This window comes from Rhagoletis zephyria, unplaced genomic scaffold (genome assembly GCF_001687245.7).
Source record: "Rhagoletis zephyria isolate East Lansing unplaced genomic scaffold, Rhagoletis_zephyria_1.1 Rzeph_scaffold_02947, whole genome shotgun sequence".
NCBI classification, from domain to species: Eukaryota; Metazoa; Arthropoda; class Insecta; order Diptera; family Tephritidae; genus Rhagoletis; species Rhagoletis zephyria.
The window spans coordinates 1989-23413 of NW_016160031.1; the positions used below are offsets into that span (position 1 = coordinate 1989).

Genomic DNA, 21425 nt, shown 5'->3' on the forward strand with positions numbered 1-21425 from the left:
CTGCAATATGTGTATCACTTGCGGACACACCTGAATTATTATGAATTTCTAAACAGATGGGAACCCTCGTTAAAAAAATCTTCGAAATAAGCTTTCTTAAAACGATATATTGTTTAATCGTTTGATACCCACATAAATTTTCGTAACAGATGGCAACGCTTTCCAAAAATATATGCGAAATAAAGCTTCCTTTAATCTCTCTCGTTTGGTACCTATATTAAAATATTTCATGACTTTTTTTTAAATATATTTCGAATTTCTAGAGGGGTGGCAACACTTTTCAAATACATTTTCGAATTGTAGCTTTCTCAAAACATTTTTCGTTTGTTTGCCATATGAAAATATTTCATTTAACTTATTAATTAATTGATTTAAATCTTTCAAACAGGTTGCTCAAAAATATCCTTTATGTTAATTCGGGTCATAAGCTATCTGTATGTAAAATTTTATCCAAATCTGTCCGGCCGTTTTAGCTTGAAAGAGCAAATCAGGAAAACAGGAATGCCAAACCGGATATTCTCGGTGTTCAAGTGGTATTGCCTCGCCTCCATGAGAAATTGGAATAAAGCTACTGTTAGTGATCAGATGCCCTCACTTGTTTTGTTGTCAGAGCCTTATACGGATGGAAGTGACTGTTCAAAATTACCCCCCGCCCCCCGTAGATCCGGCCCTGATATATACATATGTACATATATATAGTTCTTCACATAAAATAAGAATGGTAATTTCTTGCTGAATTTGGTAACTTTTTCTGGTAATTTTGGTAACTAAATAAAAGATAATTGTGGCAACACTGGCCACATATAAACAGGTAAAAAGAGTAGTTCACATCGATGAAGCTATATAAAAGGCATTCTCATGAGAAAGTCGTATCTTCACTTTTATGCAAACTTCCTAAAAAGAAAAGAAAATAAAACCGCCACATACCGTACATACAAACATACATATTATGCAAAAGCTATAAATTTCAATAGGTAAATGCTATTCAGATATATTTTCGGCGCTTTTGCCGTTTTTGTTTTGTTTCTGTAAATGTTTTTTTATTTTTTGTTTTTTTTTGCATGAAACCAGATTTCAGTTAAACTATCTCGAGACAGTTATTAACAAATCCTGAGTTCGTCACCCTTAGCAACCTTCAACACGTTGCTTGGACTTTGCACAATCCGTTCACTTACGGCTATTTTTGGTGTTAGTATTTGTTTACACACATGCCTACAGTTATAGTACCCGCGTGTTTGGTGAAGTAGAAAGAGAGGCTTGCGCGTCGCTGACTAATATACGTACATTAGACCGCATCGAAAAAAAAGTTCGCGGTACACCCCCTCATATGAAGTATTTTTGAGAAGCATTTAAAAAGATATATGTATATATTTTTTTTTTTTGGACAACCCTAGTAGTCGCCCAATTACATTTTACTTGTGCACGAGTGCGCTCGGGTATAAAAATATCGAGCCCTAACCGCCAAAATAACGTAAGCGACATTTTTTTCAAAATTTTCTTTTTGATGCAGAATTATTCCTAGAGCATCTAGATGCATTTCTGCATCAAAAATTTTGAAAAAAATGTCGCTTACGTTATTTTGGCGGCTAGNTTTTTTTTTTTTGGACAACCCTAGTAGTCGCCCAATTACATTTTACTTGTGCACGAGTGCGCTCGGGTATAAAAATATCGAGCCCTAACCGCCAAAATAACGTAAGCGACATTTTTTTCAAAATTTTCTTTTTGATGCAGAATTATTCCTAGAGCATCTAGATGCATTTCTGCATCAAAAATTTTGAAAAAAATGTCGCTTACGTTATTTTGGCGGCTAGGGCTCGATATATAAACAAGCATATTATCACCGATATGGTTATAGTTTTCAACTAAAAATAAAATGTGTTTTATTTCGGGTTCTACTGAACTAATCGAAATACTTCTTTCGGAAAAGATTAAAAATTTTTGACGGTCTTTAATTTACTGTCATTAGGGCGGTACGTTAGGGTGGTAGCAACTGAGATCTGGTGGGTCAGTACCACAATGGAGCACATGCGGACAATGAACTTCCGTAGGAAAGACCCCCTCCTCGAGACAAAAACACATTGGTGTATCATACTTATATGAAGAAAAGTGTAATTGGGTGACTACTAGGGTTGTCCAAAAAAAAAATTGTTTTTGTTTTAAATGCTTTTCAAAAACACTTCGTATGAGGGGGTGTACTGTGAATTTTTTTTTTTGCCTGTAAGGCGAGACGCTCTAATGTACATACATACGTACGCATGCTGTTCTTTATCTTCTTTTTGGCCAAAACAAAAGTTGATGATGGAATAAACAGCTGGTTTATTATAATATATTCATAGACAAATTGCTTCCTGCACGTTCCACAAAAATTCTTTTTTGATGATGATATTTCTGCTAATTTATTTGCTTTTTTCTTGTATAAAATATTTCATACAGGTTTTTTGTGTTTTTTCTTAAGACATTCCAAAAATAAAAAATAAATAAAATAATAACGAGTATAACGTGTTTACATTCTATTTATTCAGTTATTCAATATTTTTTTTTTACTTTTGATGTTTTTGTTGAACAAATGCAGTTATAAGTTGTGTGCTACTGGTAAAAAAAAATAGCCTATGCATACATACGAGTACATGTAACTATAAAAGTGCACAGGCATAGTAATTCCACACCAAAATATGTACATACTGTGTATGTATTGTATGTATCTATGTATGTATATATGTACATTAGGTCGTACCACCTTACAAGCAAAGAGTCTACAAAGTATTTTTGAAAGGCAAATTACAAACTTACAGTCGGCAATATAGTTTTTTTTCTAATATTTCTTCCGGAATAATCGAAATACTTCCTTTAAATGGTTTCATGATATTTGGCGAAGTTTAGTTTACTGGCTTCCTTAAAAAAAAGTTTCATGATTTTTTTTAAGTCTTTAATTTACTGACATTTGGGTGGTACCTTAGAGCGATGAGAACTGGGTGGTAATTAGCAAACAAATTGTCTCCTATATACAAGAATATCGATATATCTACAAAAATACATTGAGATTCAGGGGCGTATGGCGAACTTATTTTTCTGGTGCGGTTTAATGTACAGACATGAAGTCATAGATATGTATATATAAATGCATATGAATGAGAATTGCTCATTCGTCAAAGTGCCACTTTTTGTTAAATCATTTTTGTTTAATTATCGCATTTTGCATCTGGTGCCCAGTGTAAAGGCAAATAAAATAGGCTTAAAGCGAAGCGCACATGGGCGCGATTCTGTCGTTGCGAATCCGCAAGCCCAAAAATTACAACAATGCTACCCATACATTTTAATGCGCTAGCGCACACTTGCACGATTCCGTCGCTGCGAATTTTTCGAACATTCAATGTTCCTCTCTATTGACGCGTTCGAAACGCGGCTTGCAGCGTTTTGAAGGCGTCAAAGAAGAAGAAGAAANAAAAAAAAAAAAATTAAAATACATATTTACTATTAGCGCTGGGGGTTCTATGCGGAATTTTTGAGTAAATAATAAATAAAATCTGAATGTCCGGTTATCCGAAAAGTGTGTTGATATTCGGAACTTTTAAACTGATGGTAACGCTCTTCAAAAGTAAATGTAATAAAGCTTACTTAAGCACTTATATGAAATATTTCATTTAACTTTTCAATAAAATTGATTTTGAATTACTAAACAGCTGACAAACCTGTTAAATTTTATTTTTCCGAAATGAAGCTTTTTAAGCCCATATCGTTCTATATTCGTATTAGAATATATAAACTAGATTGCTAATTATCATCATGAATTCAATTATATACGAAAATTAACGATGAATTTGGGGGCACGATTTCAGGAAAAAGGTGAAGTGCAAGTCCACAACAGCTGTTTACTAGGGTTATGAAGTTATTCGATTCAAAATAATTGTAGTGACATAACCATGATTTAAACACAGGAATACAATAGAAGAAATCAAAAAACATTAAAAGATTTAAAATCAATTTAAACGTAACATGGACCATTTCCTGGCAGAAATAGCCTTTTCAACTTAAGAAAAAGGCCAAAAAAAACAACAACCCTACTATTAAGTTTCTCGCTGGTGAGCTGACATTTCTTCGAAACACTTCTTCATTTCACGAATTCGCGAATTATGCATAAACCGAACCATTTTTAAATTCGCGAAATAAAGAATTCATGAATTCTGTCTCTGTCGCTTAAACGTGGTATATGTTTCTTGTGAAAAATGCGCTCAAATTCGTGCACAAATATAAAATAACCCTGAATTTATGAAAAACAATTCTTTTTAAATATATGTATGTAATCTTAAAAATAAATACTTTAAAAAACTCTCCCGTATTTAAATAAGATTCGTTTGTGTGACAATACAAAACACAATTTTCAATGCATTAATATGCCTACATACATACTAGGGATGCCAAAATATGAGGAAAATTGTGATCCCGGGATTTCGGGATATTTTTTAAGTAATGCCGGAATCTCGGTATTAATCCCGGTAGTGGCGGATCCAGCGGGGGAGAGAGGGGGTTTTGGGGGTTAAACTACGTGTGAGTCAGTGGCGGGCCCACGGCGGGTGTTTAAATACATGGACGCCATATTATACATACATATGCGCCATATTAAAACACCCCCCGTGGGGTCAAAGTAATGATTAATTAAAAAAAAAAAACATTAAACAAAAATATACAAAAACGACTTTCACTAAAAAAGTTTATTCTACTCTATAAAGAAATGGCGAATTTTATGCAATTTTTTTTTCGTAATTTACTCGAAATTTTTAGGGTGTACGAGTCAAACGGATCTCAGAATCGGATTTAGCGAGTCGAAATACATGTTAGTAGGTGGATCTGGTTAAAAACACGCACACCCCTTTTTTGTGCCGGTGTTGTTATTATTGCACTTAAAATGTTTTCGTAAGAGCAGCAAAGCATTCAAAGCGGAGTCTTCTAATCTTGACCTGAAGTTTTTACATACATTGCCTACTGATGAAAAGCATATTTCGGCCTCAACACTTTTAGGCTGAACTGTCAAAAGGTAGTCATAATCCATTTGAAGATAATGACCTCGATCTCCTCCATTACAAAATATTTGAACTTCATCTACCAGCACAACGGACAAATTATAAGTTTTTCGATTTGAGGAAGTTTTGAGTAGAATGATGTAAAAAAATTTCTCTCTGTTTCGTTTACATTAGCGATGCTATGAGTAAATTCATTTAAATCTTCGTCAAAAAAGGCGCAGACTGCAATTTAAAAATACAGTTTCAAGCTTTTTGTTTATTGCCGTCAAAACGGCATTTTACAAAAATCATACTTCAAAATTCATAAACAAGTTCTTACTATCAATACGATATTTAAAATTTTTCAGAATACCGGCATCAATGCAAGCAAATCCCGAGCCTTTCGGGATCCCGGGATTGGCATCCCTAATACATACATACAATCATATGGTATTATCGCCGAAAATAAATAGTTTTTACGCAACGCCTACAATATCTCGTCTCTTCTGTTCACTAAATTAAAGCAAGGTCTTATGTATCCATGGGTGTAGGTGTATTTAGTAGATGTTTATAAAAGTATCTGTAGTATATACATAAAACTACATGTGCATACATTTGGCATAAATCGCAGATACTGAGATCAAAGACATCTTTTTTTCGCAGATTACTCAGATTTTTGATTATAGAAATCTAGGTCACGCATATTCTTATATCGGACAACATATGTATTTAACGAAATTTCTTGCCTAATTCAACAACCCGCACGTAATCCTTATGCCAAACTACCAATACATAGGTATTGAGATGCCAAAAACATTGGCCAATAGAAAAATCCATTTGGAAACGAACTTAATGACTATTTTTATTAACACAATGGCACGGGTGTTTTTGAATCGTTAACTTTGTCATTAAAATGTTTTTCATTTCATACCCAGTGGAAATCCAGTATTGAATACCTTTTAATGAATAAAAATGGAAAAGTATAACCGGAAACTAATGTGCAATATACTTAAAGGAGCATTGTTTTTTTGACCGAAAATTCTGGCAGTTAGTGCTCTAATGATTAAAAAAGTTACCGACTAATAAAACTGCCCTCGTTTGCTACGGTCTCAGAATAAATTTTTGTTATTATGAAATCAAACAATAAAACTACTTTAAAATTTAGAACAATAACACCATACGCAATACGGCTATAATGGCTTTATTTCGCTTGGCGATTGGAAAGAAAACCATAATTTCGATACGGCCTTATTTCCAACTAAAAATGGAAATAAAGCCATTATGGTTTTATTGCGTTTTTTTAAGTTTTTGTTTGGAAAACATAAAACCAAATGTGCACCCGCCAAGTTATGCACTAGCAAAACTAAAACTTACATTAATACATATATTTATTTTCCAATATTCAATAAATCCGGAAATAGCAAATAATTATTGTATTTCATTTGATTAGTAATAATTTGTATCAATTTAAATAACTCAGTAGCATACGTACATACATATGTATGTATATGTTTTAACAAAATCGAACAAACAAGCTTATAGAACATGGAACAAAGAACCACTTCGACGCGCACATAACACACCTCTCTGAACTTGGCAGGACAACTTTTTCTCAAAGCAAAAATTCCTATCGCATAATTTGCCGTTAATTATCCGTAAATTATCCGTGAAAAGAATAATTTTGCCGCGGACATATTTTAAAAAATATCGAGTGCCCTGCTAACTTCCACGGAAACCAATGAAGGAAACCAGCTAAACCCACGGAAGTTAGCAGGGCACCTTCTGAAAACCATTAAAGGAAACCAGCTAAACCCAAACTAACTATCTGATAATTTGCCGTAAATTATCCGTTGTTTATCCGTGAAAAGAATTATCTTGCGGCTGACACATTTTAAAAAATATCGCGTGCCCTGCTAACTTCCGCGCAAGTTAGCAGGGCACCTTCTGAAAACCAATAAAGGAAACCAGCTAAACCCAAACTAACTATCTGATAATTTGCCGTAAATTATCCCTTAAAAGAATTATTCAACCAAATTAAGGAAACCAGCTAAACCCAAACTAACTATCTGATAATTTGCCGTAAATTATTAAAATTCCACGGAAGTTAGCAGGGCACGCGATATTTTTTAAAATGTGTCAGCCGCAAGATATTTCTTTTCACGGATAAACAACGGATAATTAACGGCAAATTATGCGATAGGAATTTTTGCTTTGAGAAAAAGTTGTCCTGCCAAGTTCAGAGAGGTACATAACACTGTGTGTAAGATTCCCAAGGGCTCTGAAAGCTACAGACCATATACGCCTGCTGCAATATTCTTAGGGGTCTTAGAGTCGTATGTGTGTCACTGTATGTAGTGTGTCTCTCCATAATTGAGGTACTCCACGTAAAGCTTCAATGAAGCTTCTTTCTACTCTATGCATATCGTCGCTGGGGACCAGAACTAATGGGAGCTGGAAGCTTACGCTTACCTAAGCCCTCGCTCGCGAAACTTAGGAGAATTCACTTGAAATAAGAAAACCCATCAGCTGGTTCTGTTTTGTTGTGCTCGAACAGTGCGTCAGCGTGCGATTTGGCCCATATGTGAACATGTAGATATGTAAGTATATGTCTACGCAGTTGTAACTGTGTAATACGATAATTATACATGCTTCTGTATACATACATATATGCCGCATTTAGTGTTTGTAAACAAGTCAGTAAAACGTGTATTTTACTACAGACTTACAAGTACACTTGAGCCCACCTATTGCTCATTCTTCTTATCGGTTACTGATTTCACACGGAACTTTCCTTCGCACCGTTAATATGTAGAAGAAATGTCGCTATTTTCACCTGCTTGCTTCTCTTGCCCTTCTACCTAAGCGTGAGCAAATTTTTTTTTTTAATTTTCAAGTATTTGCCTCCATGTTGACGCGTCATTCGTAATTTGTATGCAAAACACCCCACCCTGTAGTGAAAACACAAACCAGTCAGTAAAAATACCAGTTCATTAACTAGTATGAGCTACAGCAGGGGAGGCCTACCAGTTCGACAATTTCGAATAACTTATGCGATCAGCGGTATCTGTTTTTGAATTAATTGAATTGAATGAATTTTGATTCTGAGATCGTACGTTCGAGTCCGTTCGGAGGGGGTAAAGATTTTTCAAACTAAATCAATGTAAGTTTATGTGAATTAATTCACTTTAAATATTTATATATAAATTATTTCAAAAAAAAAAACTTAAATAAATTACATAAATATTGAACGAAATTAAAAAAATACATATTCAACTCCATTGTGTAAGTCGTAAATTAGACTAAATTGCAGGACTGCACAACATTGGCATTGTCTACTTTCGTGCTGAAATAAGTAGACGACGAAAATTGTCGAAAACTATGCAGTGCCGCCTAGTTTCTCCGTTTTAATATACTAGTCGAATTGAAGTTCTAGGCAATGTCATGCAATTTTCGATACAACCCGACTTTCGAAAAACGACTTGCACACGACAATCGCAATGAGGCTGATTTTTCTTTTTGAAAATATTAAAATTAAAAAATTACTGTGAAAAATTAAATAAAAACAAGTTTAAAAATGTGTTTCGTTGCCCGACGATTCGAACCTCGGATCTCTTGAATGGCACGCAAGTCAACTGCTTTGTCAGCCATTGCGAATGCTAGAGCGCTGTGAGCAAAACGACATACTTATTTCCAAGCCGAATTCATATAAGGAGGTGTTGCTAGAATAACTGATTTCATTCGTGAGTGTGAAAGTGAAGGTGTTGAATTTTTCTTTCCCTCTTATAATGTATATAATAGCTGAAATTTCGACATTACCTGCATTTTATGAACAAAATTTAAACTTTATTTTTTTAATAAAAAAATAATAAACGTTAAACAAACAAAAGAAAATTAACCAAACCTGGTAAAAGTAACGTGCCCCTATTAGTTTTCACATGACTGTGTGTACGTATTCTGTAGAATAAATACAAGGCGAATACAAGTCATTTATGCATTTTTCTCTGTATTCTAATAAAAGTTCATACAAATAGGAAACGGAGTTTGAGTTTACAAGTATGCTTTTTATGGTTTTAAATTCAACGAAATTCCACCATCTCAAAACTAATCCATTTCTATACTGGGCTTTCCTATAGAACACATGGACTTCCCTACAGGGCGCCTTTGTAGGTACATACATACATAGTATATGCTATACAAATGTACATACATTTGCATACACTTTCTCATGTCCGTGTACGACGCAAAAATCAGCTGACACTATGAATACATTATAGCAAATATATTTTTTTTTTGTTATCTTATACATAGTTCATGTTTGTGTTTTTTGTTGTTGATTCCACAGTTGATGTTTTTGCAAAATTGTACTATTTGTTTTGGTTACTCGCACACATATGTATGTATGTACATACTTTTGCATTTAATTTTGTTGTTAAGTTTCATATGTATTTCTTTTTGTTTTTAATAGAATTGTTAATAAAACGATCACTTTTCACATTGATCTACACATTGGTGTACACATGTACATAAGTACATATGTATGGAGTGTGTATACACTTGTAGGAAATAGGCAATCACATTGTATGGTAATGAGCATGCCAATATTGTTTTTTTTTTTAATTCCTTTTTATTCGAAAAACCTTTGAAGTATTATCGCTTATTTATATCAAGGTCGAGTATCTTTTAGTCGCTTTCTTCGCATAGAGGTGAGGTGTAAAAATACGAGTACCAAAGCGTATAGGAGGAGTGAGTGATCAAGTGATTAGGTTTGCACAAATACTTATCGCACACAAAGTACCTATCTTAAGTCGAAAATGCATCATTTGTCTGAAACTACAAAAAAAAAAGACACGCGTGTGGTCAGCTGATTAAGTTAGGTGATATTTTTACCAATTTTGGCTATTGTTATTTTGTTTATTTAATGTTTATAATTTTTTTATAAAAGTCTGGCACATTACATAATGAACACCACATAAATCTATATCATATTTCGTACAAAAATTATAAAAATTCACCAAACTTTAAAAACTACACCCAAAAATTTGAAACTTTTTATTTCGAATTTTTAGAAAAATGTTGGTATGCAGTTTTATAGCCCATGAAATGCTAATTTCAAGACGCTAGGAGATCGCGTTGATTTTCAATAAGNTTATAAAAATTCACCAAACTTTAAAAACTACACCCAAAAATTTGAAACTTTTTATTTAGAGTTTTTAGAAAAATGTTGGTATGCAGTTTTATAGCCCATGAAATGCTAATTTCAAAACGCTAGGAGATCGCGTTGATTTTTAATAAGTTTTTGGCTGACGGTGCTAGACTTTTCCTTCTATATAAAAGGCACTATACTAAGATAAAATGCGAGTGAATTGAACCCCTACCTGGCTTCTTATATTTTCTAATAACTAATCTTTAATATGAACCACACTAAAAGCTCCATTTCATATAAAAATTCGTAGGTGTCCCACCCGTGACAGAGACCTTTCGGATTTTTTTCATAATAAATCCATAATTTTTGCTGTAGTTTTTGCTTTGTTTGCATTCGTGCTTCCTTGTTTTATTATAAGACATCAAGTTCACACAGAAAAGTGAAAAAAAATCGCAGAGTTTTCGTAAAATATAACTGCTCCCAAAAGCAGGTTCTTTTTTTTTGTCCCGCCCGTGACAGAAGAGATAACTCAGATTTTTCCATATAAAAGTTAGCTGGCATTTTTTTCGTATTTTGTAATAACTCATATAATAGTCAATTAGGTGTAGCTATATCAAAATGTAGAATTGTTCAGTACTTTTTTTCTGTTCAAATGTCCCACCCGTGACGCCTATGTGTATCACAATGTCAGACGAAAGAGATTTAAGAAGATTTTAGTTTGAGAATACTTTTGAAAAGTAATTTCAAAAATGAGAGGTCCAATTAAAGACCTTAGCCTGTAGATGTGAGATTTAGAATTTCAAAAAATTAAAATTTTTTGGATTCACAAGGACAAATAGGTAATTTTTTGGGCTGATAAAGTTAGACGGACGAAATTCGAGGATGTTATCAAGTTTATATAAGCCCTTAACACATAATTTTTTCAAAAATGAATATTGCAAGATTTCAAGGATATTCCTGAATAAAATTTTAAACGGACGTTTCCAATACTTACCCGTCCATATACGCAAAAAANAGACGAAAGAGATTTAAGAAGATTTTAGTTTGAGAATACTTTTGAAAAGTGATTTCAAAAATGAGAGGTCCAATTAAAGACCTTAGCCTGTAGATGTGAGATTTAGAATTTTAAAAAATTTTAATTTTTTGGACTCACAAAGACAAATAGGTAATTTTTTGAGCTGATAAAGTTATGCGGACGAAATTCGAGGATGTTGTCGAGTTTCTATAAGTCCTTAACACATAATTTTTTCAAAAATGAATATTGCAAGATTTCAAGGATATTCATGGATAAAATTTTAAACGGACGTTTCCAATACTTACCCGTCCATATACGCAAAAACAATTAATCTGTTTAAATTCTACAGAATTTTCTCTTAAATTGGGTGCCCACACTTTTTCTATAAGCACATTTCACTGAATTTTTTTAAATCATTTTTGAGTTACTCGCGTCAGAATGAAAAACTTAAAAAAAACGCAATTTCACTATATTTGGCCCACGCTTTCGCGAATATATTGATTTTATGTGTTTAAAATTGACTATCGCACAGTATTATATGTATAATGACCTAGACATTTATAAAAAAATATCAATTATTAAATAAAAAAAGAAATATAGCCGACACCGGTCAACAAAAGGAGTTTCGATTATTGCCACCAGTGCAAATTACTAATCCCGAGAAGCCCGGATTTTTTGGAACCTAAAAAGGCCGGGATCCCGGGATTCCGGGATTAACATTCCTAGTACATGTGCGATATATAGCCAAATGGCAAGAGTTAACGTGTATCTACATATATATTTCGCTGAAACTTGGCGTGTGCTCTACATTATGTGTGTGCGAAAACATTATGTTTCATTNAAAAAAAGAAATATAGCCGACACCGGTCAACAAAAGGAGTTTCTATTATTGCCACCAGTGCAAATTACTAATCCCGAGAAGCCCGGATTTTTTGGAACCTAAAAAGGCCGGGATCCCGGGATTCCGGGATTAACATTCCTAGTACATATAATGTTTTATAGCTTATACAATTTTCTGCCGCAGTGTATCGACTATATCGCACACGATGTTCAAAGGTGACACAACTCAAAATTACATTTCGTCAGAAAATGAGAAAAACTACCTTAGAGTTTTTCAACAAATTATAACAAAAATTTGCTCCAGTTTTGGCTGAAAGGTAAATAAAAGCTCTGTGCACATTTTTAGTGCATAATTTCAAAAATGCCAAATTTTGAGTTGGGACTCTTTTGAAGATCGTGTGCGATATGTAGCCAAATGGCAAGAGTTAACGTGTATTACATATATATTTCGCTGAAACTTGGCGTGTACTCTACATTATGTGTGTGCGAAAACATTATGTTTCATCCTTTTTCGATGAAATTTATTTTTTATGCTCTCTTTTATTAGAAAATCCTAAAATTATAATAAAACTAAACCTTTGTTCACTTATTTATCAATCATCCTTCATATTTTATCTATCTTCCCATTTCAGGTTACGCCTACGGCCCATCGGTATTTTCTTCTTGGCTTTATTTTTCTTTTGGATCTACAAGACACGCAGCAATTTGCGCATTATTCCACCACCAGAATTACAGAAAAAGTACGAAAATTGCATAGATCGGGTTAAGGAATTGCGAAGGACCAGGCCAACCATGTTTGCTATTCTCGCTTCCATAAGTCTAGGATGTTTAGCCTTGATTGGACATTGCTGTTCGGGCTCTGTGGTAGTTTTAGCTGGTTTGAGCATTGCAGTCGTCGTATCCACGAGATTCACTGTGGAAAAACTCGATCCGAAATGTGAGTAAAATTAAAAAAAAAGAAACTTTAAACTATTACAAATTTTTTACTATTTTTTATTTACACAAATCTTCTAGTCGCTCGATCATTGAACACTATAAACTATGACTCTGAAGACGAAGATGCAGAATTCGTGCCAGAGGTGAATACGACGAACCTCGCACTCNAAAAAAAAAAAGAAACTTTAAACTATTACAAATTTTTTACTATTTTTTTTATTAACACAAATCTCTTCTAGTCGCTCGATCATTGAACACTATAAACTATGACTCTGAAGACGAAGATGCAGAATTTGTGCCAGAGGTGAATACGACGAACCTCGCACTGTTAGAGCGTGCAAGCGATGTTACTTCACACACATCACCAACTGAAGATGTCGAAGATGAGGATAGAAGTGACGATATACCATCAGAGCTGTTGATACCAGATTCAATACCAGAAATAAGTGAAAACTCAACAGACGAGGATGATGATCTCATTCCAGTTGTCAACATTGAAAAACTGAATGCCGATCCACTAACAATCGCCAGCAAAATTCACTTCAAAAAAGGGCATTTTAAATCTGATTCGACGCTTTCTACCTCCTCATCATCATCTGAGGAGAGTTTATCGAAAGGTTTAAAATTCCCTGACCACGCAAAAATCGATGTTGCCGGGCGAAGTAAGCAGCCAAGCGATATTGTGGCGGCGGGGGGCAGCGATCTTGCGTCTTTGGAGCTAAGATCAACGACACAGTCGCTGATTGAAAATAGCGGCACTCTACTGCCCAACCTGGTTGCTGGATTAATGCAGTGGGGTGGCATAAAGAAAGATAGCAGCAGCGGCGGTAGCAGTACTGTAGACGGAGCTGCTGCGTTAGCCATTACAGCACCACAAGAACAAGATGTAACCCTAGATTCCTCGGACAGCGAGTTTGAGTTCCTGGAAAAGGAATAATATGGACGGACAGCACCAGTAACCATATATCTTATGTGGTAAAAAGCATTTGGATTGATCCAAAGAAAATCATGAATATAATTCGAAAATTAAATAACTACAGTTAGGTGGAGCACATTTAAGAGAAATGATCAGTCAGTTCGCAGACATATTCTACTAACTTCCGATTAGCACTTATAGCTTTGATATTCAAAAATTCCTAACTGAAAGTATACTTGCCTACACTCATACAAACACATACATACATAAGTATGTACAGTTGCAGTTTACTTAAATAAAAATTGATCTCACATAGACAACTCATATATGCAGTGTTGCCGTTGGCCGACTAAAGGAGCAATTTGGCCCTTTTTTTAAGCACCAATACCCTTTGGTGCCCGACTTTTTAAAAATGTTGATTTTTTGACCCTTTTTAACAGATTTTTTAAANTATGTACAGTTGCAGTTTACTTAAATAAAAATTGATCTCACATAGACAACACATATATGCAGTGTTGCCGTTGCGCGACTAAAGGACTAATTTTACCCTTTTTAAGCACCAATACCCTTTGGTGCCCGACTTTTTAAAAATGTTGATTTTTTGACCCTTTTCCAAAATTGTGTGCGACTTTTGCCCCTTCTCAGAGATTTTTTAAGGAAATGTTAACAGAACCATGCTATTAAAAAATATTTCCTACTGTCGGTACGAAAAAATGCATCACTTAAAACTCTTAAAGGTAATGCAAATCGATTTTATTTATTTTATTTTACTTTATAAAAAATATAAATGTGATTTTGACTTTGATTCTGAGATTTATTCTTTTACTAGTAAAGAAAACAAAAATAATATGGTGACCCTTTTTTCGTCAATTATCCCTTTTTTGCGACTTTCTGAAAATTCTCAACGGCAACACTGCATATATGTACATTAGACTGCATTACTCCCCATACAAAAAATAAAATAAAAACGGTACTGTGTTTCCGTTGGAATTAGGCTACTCCCAAAATATTACGGAAAAATATTAAGATTTACGTAAGCTGGACCAATTTGAAAATACCTCCAAAAATGGAGTTTTTTGTGAATAAAAATAGTTTCTTAAAGATTTTTTGTAAAAATAAAATCCCGTCAAATGACAAAACGGTTTAAGCTTAAAAAATTTGCCTAGAAATATTTAAAAATCTTTTCAACGGAATCATAATAGCGAGATTTTTTGGTGCTGTTTTTTTTTACTTTCTTCAAAGATTGATTTACGAAAAACTTGAAAATATTTTCCCTAAATATTTTGGTGGACGCCTTCAAATCTAATAGATTTGGTGATAAAAAACGCAACTTTTTTTTTTGTGATGCAGTCTAATGTACATACATATACAAATTATTTGAAAATGAATGGTTATTGATTTTTCTTTGCTATCGCTTTTTCGCAAGATCCAAAACAAATTTCAATACAGTTCTACTATGGTGCTCTTTAACCTATACAAATAAATTTAAGATACTTTATAATTCGTTAATGCATTTAGCGATTTAATTTTGACACAAACTACATACGGTGGCGGGAAAATAAATATGGACGCGACATTTTAACAAGTTTTGGCTACTTTACTTTATTTGTATAATTTTTTTATCACTATCTAATAAAAACCAAATAAAACAAAATTTCAAACTTTGTACAAGATTCAGATTTTTTTTTAATAAATTCTTGGTATGCAATTTTGTATCTCATTAAATTTTAGGGTAGTTTACTATCGAAAAAAAAACAATACATACATATGTCCGAATTTTAAACTTTGTACAGAAATTAGGAAAATTCGAAAAAGTTTCATCAAAACTTCAGACCCATAAAAGAAAATTTTTGTAGCCCATTCAATTCTAGTAAAATAAAGTGCAAGATTAAAGTAGCTAGGACTTACCGTTGATTTTTGGCAATTTTATTGTTTTTTGCTGAAGGTGTTTTATATTTTCCTTTATATACAGATAGTGAGCTATATTTTCATTTAAAAAAAAATCATAAACAAAATACAACTTACCAAAACTTGTTAAAATGTCGCGTCCCTATTTATTTTCTCATCACTGTATATGTATTACAAAATTTTATGAATGTGGCCAAAATTTCGAAGAAATTAAGCAATTAATACTGTGGGCTCTAGACAAAATAATTTATGGGAGCAACTTGAACAAGGAACCGGGCTATCGACAATTTAAAATTGATTTTCGATATGAATTTCTCCATCTCCAGCGGTAAATTAGATCTAGTTGTTAGCTTATTTGGTTCTAAGTTTGGTTCTAAGCGCAAGCAATTCGCTGCAGATTTTAGTTGGTTTGGCAGAAGTGCGTAAATGTGATGTATGAATAAAATGTGCTTAATTTTTCTTTGTTAATATTTAACTAATGTCGCTTATGTAAGTTTATTCGAAAATTTTTTAGTTTATAATCGGCAGTCGAAATTGATTTATATAGTTTTTGTACTATTCGACACTGAATTTTCTACAGTGCATTGACGCGAAATTATTATTTTTTAATATATGCAAATCTAATAAATTAATGTGTCTTTTGTTTAACCACTTACTAAATTATATCCACTACATACATTTGTATGATATACATATGTACTAGGGCTGTGCGATTAATTGATTACTCAAAATTTTAATTAATCATAAAGCAAATTACTCAAATATTTTTGTTTTTGGTTAATCAAAAATCTTGATTACTCGAGTAATTGATTAACCGAATAATTGATTAACCAACTTGCTCGAGTAATCGAATAATCGCACAGCCCTAATATGTACATATCGTGGTTTTTGCTGGACGGAGCGTCATAACTCAAAAACAAAAAATCTACAAAAAAAAACAGTTCTGAGTTTTTTAGTCAGGTACTTCGCTTTGAATAAAAATAAATTACAACTAAAAATAATAAATAGGTTACTATCAAGCCTTAATTTGATTCTATACTTTGGTCTATTAAATCCGCTAAGCAAAGCAGAAAAGAGCAAAGCTATTTATATAATAATTATTAATATTATATAATAATTATTAATTTTTAATAATTTATCTCAAAGCTTATCCCTTAAGATATTCAGATTCATAAATTTTTTAATTAAATAAAAATAAATAAAAAAATTTTTAAATTAAATTTATTTCTAAAAAAACTAGATACTTTTTCTTATAAGGCATAAATGCGAGATATAGATATGACTTTTTTACACTACTCAAAAATGAAACTATCTTTATGATTCACTCAAAAAACCTTCTTGGACTATGACGTTGCTCCAGCAAGCGAACGACATGTTACAGCAAGAGGAAAAATGTTTATGTGCTCACTACTACATAAATATATGTATGTACATACATATGTACGCATATGTATATTATTAAAAAGAAAAGTGGAAGATATATATATATATTGTACAAACATAGTATATGAATTTAAGTTTTACATTTAATAATTTTTCCTTGATTAATTTATGCATAAATGTAATATTAATTGGAGATTAAAAAATAACTACTTGAAAATTACATAGGAATGAATTCAAAAATAAGGTCTGTCACTGATATAAAAAATATTGGTTATGCATAGTAAAACACATATATGTACATATCTGTGTATATACATATGTACGTATGTATGTATGTATGTTGCGTGCATAATTTTGTTTAAAAACAATGACTAGATAATTGGATTAATTTCATTAACATAAGAACGATTACTTTCTATGAATCTACTCTTCGACTGTTTTTATTTAAATATCTGTTACTACGTAAGCACATTTTTGAATCAGAGATTAAACGCCAATTTTTTAGTGCAAGTTTATCCGTGCTTACTAGCTAAACTCTATTTGAAGAGCTCATCTGGCCGTTAAATCCTTATTAAAAAAAGCAGTTAAATTTGCATTAAAAGTAAAGGTAAAAAAAATATATATACATATTTTTAAATTATTTTTACTTTAATAAAAACTATTTAGCACAATGCCAATTTATATGTATTTTGAACGCTTAGAGAAATGTTTGGTTGCACCTACCTGTAATATTTATGCAACTGTTCAAAAGTAAAACACCGACAATGATGAAAGTTAATATTTAAAAGTTAAGTATTTAATTGACCAGTGCTAAATAAAGAACAAGCCCAAACCTGTATGAAATGGTAATTAATTAAATCGAAAATCAATAAATTAATTTATAATATTTTAGTATAAAAATCTCAATGTATTTTTTTACGTTAAGCCTAATAAACTCGTATCTACATACATTTATAAAATGCAAAAATCATAATTCTTAATACATGTTACAAGCATTATTGCACGATATTTATTTCCATATGTAAATGCTACTTTTCTGATACATATATGGTACGTCTTTATGTACGAGTATATCCAAAAAAGTCAAGACCGATGGAATACAAGATTGCGCTGATTGATGCGAAATTCGGGAGAGTAACGTGAATATGACGTCATCGCAGACTTGCCGGTCGAGAGAGCTGAGAGAGATTTATCAGTATGTATATGTTTTGCGTATGTTTATGTACATTACACAGGGAATGCACCAAGGTGTATTAAACAAGGTGGTGTTGGGGCGACAGCTGAGTTGTTCGCCGTCAAAATGAAGTGTTTGTTGTAACTCATACCAATGACAGTATGGACATCAGCGTATAATTTGTTAGTGTAATTTTTTACTTATATACGGCCAACACCACCTTATTAAATACGCCTTGGAATACACAAAATCTCCTATGACGTCATATTTCTGTCAAAATTTTCAAGAGCGAGTTAGCGGTATCACAATCAGCCCCACCTTCTGTATTCGTTTCACCATGCAAAAAAGTAACATTTACATATGCAAATACATATCGTGTAAAAGCCATGTTATACGGCTTTCCCACGACACCCCAATTACTTAGTTGGCTCTCTCATTCGTAGTTCGCACTCCAATTACCCTTCGAATAACGTATGTCGCCATACAAAATTTGTAGATCGAATTATACCTCATTTGTTGGTAGTTCAGATCCAATTACCATTCGGAAACTCTTTTTCTCTACGTTTGTTCTGCGGTTAGGACTCGATTTTTAAGTGAATAAATAAAGATTTTTATTGGGAGCGGGAGCGAAGCTCGGAGCGAAATAAAATACCGGAGCGGAGCGATGGAAAAAAACTTTGCTCCGAAGTACCTGTTGAAATCATCGATAGTAGCGATAGTACCATCGTCATGAGCCACATTATAGGTTCTTTTCCTAAAGTCTGGTCTTAATTAGGTCATATTTGACGTCAAATGTTGTCAAAATAATGAAAATGGGTTGTCATCTGGTGTCATTTTCGTTTGTTGTCACATATCACCACGCACGGTCATATAAAATGACATCCAAATGAAAACGGCCCTCGCCGCTGATGTGGCAGCATTTGACAACCAAAAGGTATTTGACAATTTTGATTTCGTTTGCCATGCGAACAGCTGATTCTAGCTACAATACAGTCCGTAGCTAAAAAAAAAACAAAAATGCAGATCGATAGAACTTTTCACGCTGATTTCTACTAGAGGGCTGCATGAATTCATTCAAACTTCTAGCCAGAGTACAGTAGATTTGAATATTTTACTTCACATACAAAACACTCAGCGTTTGGAATTTTGTAAGTTATGAATATACATTTTGTTTTATATTTTCTACCTTCAAATGGAAGAATGTGAATGAATGAATGGAAAACATTCAAATCATTCAAACTCATTTCGGTAAAAGTTTTTTTCTACAAACAAGTTTTTTCGTATGTAATAGGAGCGCAGCAATACATACATACATACATTGTTTGTTTGTACATATGTTCATAGAAAAAATATATTTGGATATTCATACAAAAAATTGTCATTTATTTCAATTCAATTTATTTTCACTTTGTTTGAATATTGTGATGTTGACACAAATATCAGAACAGCTATTCACTCAAATTCAAAAAAAATTTCAAGCCAAAATCATTCATTCGTTTTGTATATGAATAATTCAAAAGACGTTTTGAATGCATTCATGCAGCCCTCTAATTTCTACCATACCCAAATTATTTGGGGCAACTAAAAACATAGAAAATATAACAGGTTTAACTTCAACTTACCTATTTTTATATGTTTAATATCTCGGAAACTAGTTGACCGATTAGAAAAGTATTGATGCCAATTCAAAAATAATTTTAATAACTTTTTTATGACGTATTTACTATAACCATTTTTAAAACAAATTTTTGGTAAACGCCATTTAAAGAAAATATATCGTCGGTCCCTACGAAGAGTAGCACATTTCACTATTCGCGTGGAAGACTAGCACATTTCACTATTAGCGTGGAAGACTAGCACATTTCATTATTCGCGTCGAAAAGTAGCACATTTCAGATTTTTGCGTGGAAGAGTAGCACATTTCGTTATTTGCGTGGAAGACTAGTACATTTCAGATTTTTGCGTGGAAGACTAGCACATTTCAGATTTTTGCGTGGAAGAGTAGCACATTTCGTTATTTGCGTGGAAGACTAGCACATTTCAGATTTTTGCGTGGAAGAGTAGCACATTTCGTTATTTGCCTGGAAGACTAGCACATTTCAGATTTTTGTGTGGAAGAGGGATACGCAAGGCAGTTCATATAAGGTTGTAGCAGCCGTTAAAAAAAAAAAGTTACATAAATATGTATGTTTATACTATAATTATTTTTCTTCGGTCATGCTGAAAGTTTAGTGTTGTATATGGAGCCTTTTGGCCGGTTATTACAAGTAAAATAAACGTTTATTTTTCCTCCTACACCTTTCGACATTCGCGTCTTTCTCAGGGAATCTTTATTTATAAATAAATACGAAAAAACATATACATACAGTATCATATCAAGAACACCCCGTTTCAAAGTGATATTATTTATGTTATGTTTATTTATTTACTTAAAAAACCTTCAATTAAAATAAAGTTAATTCTCTTAAAAAAATCCATATTGGCCCAAGTTTAAAGCCCAGGAGAATACTAAAAAAACTCAACAAATTTTCAACAACGCAAACGCAAATTAAATATTTTCCTTCGAAGAACTGTCCAAATATTTTCATTGGCAAAAAATTAAGATATCACATGTACGGAAAATTACAATAAAAAATAGCAAAAATCAAGTAGACATGGCAGTAAAATACGACTTTATGCAAAGCGAGGAGAAGTTGAACCTAATGAAAAAAAATGTTCAATGGTCAACCATGAAACACTGTGAATTGCCTAAAGCTTACAAGGGAAAAATACCTTTAAAAAAAGAAAAGTGGATGATATTCAACAAATGATTAGTAAACGGTATATACCGTCTGAATTTCATGATTTTCATAATACAATTAAAGAAATATAGAATAAACGTTTGAATTTTCAATATATATTATGCTTTTCTGATTTACTTTAAACCGGAGACGTGCAGTTTTCGCGGCTTAACAATCTGAAATATGCTACTCTTCCAAGCGAAAATCTGAAATGTGCTAGTCTTCCACGCAAAAATCTGAAATGTGCTAGTCTTCCACGCAAATAACGAAATGTGCTAGTCTTCCACGCAAAAATCTGAAATGTGCTAGTCTTCCACGCAAATAACGAAATGT

The 21425-nt window shown here is 32.8% G+C and overlaps 1 protein-coding gene and 1 long non-coding RNA gene across 2 annotated transcripts in view; both read left to right on the forward strand.

Annotated features, from left to right (window-relative positions):
• LOC108368086 (uncharacterized) overlaps positions 1-14009 on the forward strand; it is a 15609-nt gene extending 1600 nt beyond the window's left edge. The window contains exons 2-3 of the mRNA XM_017622844.1: positions 12628-12932; positions 13171-14009. Coding sequence (XP_017478333.1) covers positions 12628-12932; positions 13171-13868 — 1003 coding nt within the window. The 3' untranslated portion in view covers positions 13869-14009. The remainder of the gene's footprint in view (positions 1-12627; positions 12933-13170) is intronic.
• A 2621-nt stretch (positions 14010-16630) lies between these two features.
• LOC108368087 (uncharacterized) overlaps positions 16631-21425 on the forward strand; it is a 20868-nt gene continuing 16073 nt past the window's right edge. Inside the window, exon 1 of the long non-coding RNA XR_001848328.1 lies at positions 16631-17386. This is a non-coding gene — a long non-coding RNA (uncharacterized LOC108368087). The remainder of the gene's footprint in view (positions 17387-21425) is intronic.